The 6000-nt window shown below is 31.9% G+C and overlaps 1 protein-coding gene across 1 annotated transcript; it reads left to right on the forward strand.

Moving 5' to 3' along the window:
- Window positions 1–2565: 2565 nt before the first annotated feature.
- Window positions 2566–4928, forward strand: LOC130499796 (floral homeotic protein APETALA 1 C; the record flags this gene model as incomplete). The annotated part of the gene is given in 5 exon segments (XM_056994206.1): window positions 2566–2918; window positions 4183–4261; window positions 4364–4428; window positions 4574–4673; window positions 4887–4928. Coding segments are annotated over 5 exon segments (471 nt in total), but the record flags the coding sequence as incomplete, so codon positions are not given.
- Between the last annotated feature and the right edge of the window lie 1072 nt (window positions 4929–6000).

Raw genomic sequence — 6000 nt, forward strand, 5'->3', positions numbered from 1 at the left:
TTCATAAGTTATATATTAAAATAAAGTCTGAGATAACACTAACATCGGTTCTTTGGGAAAAAGTTTAAGGTTTTTTTAAGTTTTTATTTTTAGAACTTAGAACTTAAAAAGATGCATATAACCAAGTTGAGTGGTACAATGGATTTAAAAAATGTGTTAGTCACTTCGGATTTAAAATCTACCGCACTCAGATTTACCTGCTTATGTGGTAAGACAATATGAACATTTAATTTTCACAGTCAACAACCGGATCTATTTGGCATTAGCGGATATGTTCCAAAAGATTAGTCAATTAGGTATCGGTCAGCCGTATGTCCCGGATTATATAAAAAAGAAGAAGATACATATACATATGTATACATAGATGGTGGGGCTAAAAGCTAATGATGTGTACATTAATTGGAACATTTGATGTGGCTGGATAGAACCCCAACTTGCTCTTTGATAGAGACCTAACTAAGACAGCTTTGTTCTTCATTCATTTCTTCTTCATTCATTTCTTCTTGACATTTTGAGTTCCTACGTCATTCTTCCCCCCTTCTTATGATCATTGTCCGGTCTATATAATTGAATTAACTGTATATAAGGTTTCACATTATTTTAAGAACTCTTAATTTGAAACTAATTCGTGTAAAGATTTGAGTACTAAGTACAATTACCTAAGGCTAAAATTAACGTATTTTTACAAGATCGGGAATTAACATGAATGAAAAGATCCTATACTTCGCCGAACCATTTCCTGAAATCTAGAAGATACAAAGCAACCTCACAACTCTCGTGAATACAAGTATCATTCATCGGTGACAATTCTTGGGATCCGATTTATAACTACTATTACGGTTTATGCGTTATGTCATTCAAAACTACTTCGAATGTATGACTAATATTTAGAACTTTGAAGATATACATTACCTTTTTCCGATGAAAACTAATTGTTTATATGTATTTGGAGTCGAAGATACGGTTTAGTGGAGATAATGTATATATGTAATGTGGTATGGTATACATTATGAACTGAAAAAGAGTAGAAAGTGACTAAATGGGAGAAAAGAAGGGTGGAGATGCAAAGAAAGGAGAAGATAATGGGTAGAATTGCGATGTTGTCCTTAGGCCACGAGCTTAGATTCTTTTAGTTTTGCTCAATTTGCTATGTTTCTACTTTTCCTTTTGTTGCTTACTACTTTTTCTCATTCTCCATATACATATATATCATTCACATATATGGTATATATATATACTATCATCAAATGAGGCTCTATATACTCTCTTTCTTGTAACTCGTGCATCACTTCGAAACTCAAGACGTACATGATTAAATTTGGTTTATAACTACGATGATTTCTGTATATATGATCATATATAGCATACCTGATTTTATGTATCTGCTATGAAAAAAGGAAAAAAATATGAATCTACAAAGTTTGATATACTACCTTCAAGTAAAGTATTTTGATATCAGGTAAACGTATTTGTTTGTTATAACTTTCTTACAAGTATGTGTATGAAATTCTAATATATCTTTACAATCAAAGGCCTAAAACAGACAGATATGTGGGGGGCTTCATTCTTAATTTATTTTAGGGTTGTTTTTGCTGTCAATTATTTTCCTTTTTAACCCAGTTTTAAACAGTTTATATTTTATAGGATATGATTGTTTCATGAATAAATTGACATTTGAAACAATTGAAATCATATTCGAAACGATCGTTGGTCACCAGATTTAGAGAAGTAATATTTGTTTGAAACATCATGTTTTGGAAGATACACAAAGCTTTTGTTACTTGAATAATAACCGGATAGATGAAACGTAAAATTATTTGCGTTTGCATCGTAGGTTATAACTTATAACTTGTACACTTAATGATTAGCCTAATAAAATTTTGAAACTAATTTTGTCAGTAAAGTGTAATTCTAGATAATCTATAGTAGAACATACAGCTTAATTAACTAGAACTACACCGCACATATTATACAATGCTTCACTAAATAAACTTTCGTGGGCTTGAATACTTAAAGTCATTATTCTTCGACCCACTTTTCCTTAAATCCTGCGTATAAATTCGTGAACGCAATACATTACACAATTGTCATTTGGTTCTCAACTCTACCAAAAACATCTATTGCCAAAAAAGAGGGGTCTATTTACACTTTACTGTTACCGCTGCACATTAATTATAAAATAAAATAAAATTAATAAAACAACAATTCACAATAGCTAAATTCAAGTATTCAACTAGAGAAAAATTGAGTAGATATATTTGCTCGTCCAGATTTTGTTTCGTATATCTAAAGAGAAATCTCCGCCGTCAATGCAAAGCGAAGGTGACACTTGGGAAGGCCCAGTGGTCCGTACAATGTTACTTCTCTCTTCACGAGACGTCGATAATAAATTAAAATATATACATATTTTCAATCTAGAAAACGTGGACCCGAGACTAGTACATATGCGCCAATGAGAAGTCGACACAAATAAAACCACTCTGGTTTTTGTAAACAAGAAAAACCAGTGTTAGCTTTTCCCTAAAACCGCTCTTACCTAAATCTCTCCATAAATAAAGAGAGAAATAAAGAAAGATCCCGAGACTCAAACACAAGTCTTATTATAAAGGAAATAAAGAAAACTTTCCTAATTGGATCATACCAAAGCCTGGGCTCTTCTTTATCTCTCTTCTCGTAGTTTCTTGTTTTGTTTGGTTCTTTTAGAAGAAATAGTTTCTTAAAAAAGGGATCAAAATGGGAAGGGGTAGGGTTCAACTGAAGAGGATAGAGAACAAGATCAATAGACAAGTGACATTCTCCAAAAGAAGAGCTGGTCTTTTCAAGAAAGCTCATGAGATCTCTGTTCTCTGTGATGCTGAAGTTGCCCTTGTTGTCTTCTCCCATAAGGGGAAACTCTTTGAATACTCCACTGATTCTTGGTAACTTTCTCATTTAAGCAACAAAAATATCTTAAATTACTAAAATTGCCTCATGTTGTTCTTAAGTTCACTACTTGATTTGGTTCTTTACTCGATCCCTTAATTGCTGTCAAAAAATGTCTATTACTTTGTATTTTACTAATTAAAAATCTAAACTTTAGGGCTTGGAGTGAATATTAGCCCTAGAACACTATCTAATAATGTACTTTTGACCTGGATACACATGTTTGTATGCATCATTTCTTCTTAACTGAGAGCAATGGAAGGATGAATGTTTAATTTATGAGCTAGGGGTTTTAAGCCCTAAACTCATCATGAATTGTTTTGATCTCCTAGCTATGCCTTTCAAAAATAAAAGTTCAAATTTAGTTTTGCATTAAAGCGAAAAAGAAGAAGTTAAATATTAAATTTCACTTGATCTTAGCTAGGAAATTGACCTCAAAGACTAAATTATATGTTGCTTTTTGCATTTAACGATTTTGCGAAAGGACTATCATTAAGGGAAAATAATGAATTTTTAATATCTGAGCTAGGGAATTTTTCTCAGCCCTAAACTCAATTTTGAATCGTGTATTCTCTCAACTGTGTTTTTCAAAATGTGCAAAACTAAGAAAGAAAATGTTTAATTTTAGTCGGTTTTAAGACTCATAATTTAGAGTACCATAGTATTAAACGTAGTTGCTTCTGTTATAGTACTTAATATTACCAATTTGAAAATAACCTGGAAATAAGGATGTCAAATCTGAGGAGGGAGTCTTTAACCTCTGGGGATCGACGAAAAGAACTAACTTAATCCTATGTTCGGCTTTTTACCGACGGTCAAACTTAGCTCCAACAGACAACAGCTGTTCTTTCTTTTAAAAAGTTTTATCCCTATTCTGTACAAACTACGTAAATTGATAATTTGACCAGATTATAATATTTTATAATAACTTGTCATGTCTAACAAGATCTTTCTGTACATAATTATAACAAACTTCAAAAGAAATTAGAACTCTAAGCTAAAGGTGTTGGGTTGTTGATTGTTATCATAGAGATCTGTGCAGGATTTGATCTAGGAAATCTTGGTTTAAAGGCAATAAACATCCATCATTTAAGTTCTAGCTAGAATTACCCAAATATGATGAAAATTCTAGCTTATCCCAGTACTGTTGTACCGTTGATGATAATTTGACTGATTTCCATAGATAAATATGCTCATATATATATATATAATAAATGGTTGATGATATGAAACTAAGCCATACTTCTGTGAAATGAACAGCATGGAGAAGATACTTGAACGCTATGAGAGGTACTCTTACGCCGAGAGACAGCTTATTGCACCTGAGTCAGACGTCAATGTAAATCAATATCTCTTCATTAACTATAAGTACACATACACTATATATAAATATCTATTCCAGTATTGCTGAAATATCTGTATTAAACCTTTTGAGATACAGACGAACTGGTCAATGGAGTATAACAGGCTTAAGGCTAAGATTGAGCTTTTGGAGAGAAACCAGAGGTACACACTTGCATCATCATATATATATATATGTATAGATGCACAAACGAAATAGGGAACTGGTAGGATTAATGTACGTTGAAATGCATGGATACAATATACAATTAACTAACGGAAAAATGAATTTGCAATTATTGTAATCCAGGCACTATCTTGGGGAAGACTTGCAAGCAATGAGCCCTAAAGAGCTCCAGAATCTGGAGCAGCAGCTTGACACTGCTCTTAAGCACATCCGATCTAGAAAAGTATGATCACTCGTATTTCTTGAACAAATATTTGTATGCCTATCTTATTCGTTAGTCATTTAAAAATATTAAATTTCGTAGATATATTTAAAGAAATTAATTTCAAACGTATGACTTTCTGATTTTAGATTTAAAAAAATTATGTTGTTATAAGATTCATATTACTGATCAAAGTAAAGTAATGGAGTGTTTATGTGATATGTTTTTATGCAGAACCAACTTATGTACGACTCCGTCAGTGAGCTCCAAAGAAAGGTATTTAAAAACCCTATCAGAACCAATTTATGTGGAATTGTTGATGCTCGGGATCTAGTTTAAATAAGCTTTAATTGTTTACTTTGAGTTAGATTAAACCTTTGATGTCTGTGGTTCCCTTTTTTATCGTTTTTGGGGGCCTTCAGAGACCCATGCTTTGATTAGCTACCCTAGATGCGTAAATCTTCCAAAGCTTTGATCTTCTAAAGCTAAGTGTATCACATTGTATCATTATCTTTGGTAATGAGATTCACATATTTAACCAAAAAAAAGGACAAGACTTGGGTTCACCCTCCTATGGTGAATCTTCAAATTCACCACTTCCCTAATAACCAATCAAAGTGTCAACTAGACTAATGATAAAATAATTAAAAAAATAAATAATATCATTTTTAATAATGATAATGTCAATATTTAATGGACAAGACTTGGGTTCACCCCCTATGGTGAACCTTCAAATTCACCACCTCTCTAATAACCAATCAAAGTGTCAACTAGATTAATGATTAAAAATATTAAATAATTTTTTCAAAAATCAAAATAATTAAAAAAAATAAATAGTGTCAATTTTAATAATGCCAATATCACTATCTAATCCATAAACTCAAACTCTATACCCTAAATCCAAATTCTAAACCCTAAATTCTAAATTATAAACCCAAACTCTATACCTTAAACCCAAATTATATACCCTAAACCCAAACCATAAATTATAAACCCAAAAACCTGAACTCTAAACCCAAACCTATACCCTAAACCCAAATCCTAGACTCTAAACCCAAAACGTAAATACAAAATCCAAACCCTATACCCTAAATATTTGGATTAATATTGATGTTGTTCTTTTGAAATTTAAGGTTAAGAATTAAATTTTGGATTTAGAGTTCATGGTTTGGGTTACTGTCTAGGGTCTGGGTTTAGGGTCTACGGTTTGGGTTTAGGGTTTATGGTTTGGTTTTAGAGTATAGGATTTGGGTTTAGGGTCTATGGTTTGAGTTTAGGGTATAATTTTGGGTTTAAAGTTTAGATTTCTTGGTTTATGATTTATGGTTTGGGTTTAGGGTTTAAGATT

The sequence above is a fragment of the Raphanus sativus genome, chromosome 9 (genome assembly GCF_000801105.2).
Source record: "Raphanus sativus cultivar WK10039 chromosome 9, ASM80110v3, whole genome shotgun sequence".
Lineage (NCBI taxonomy): Eukaryota > Viridiplantae > Streptophyta > Magnoliopsida > Brassicales > Brassicaceae > Raphanus > Raphanus sativus.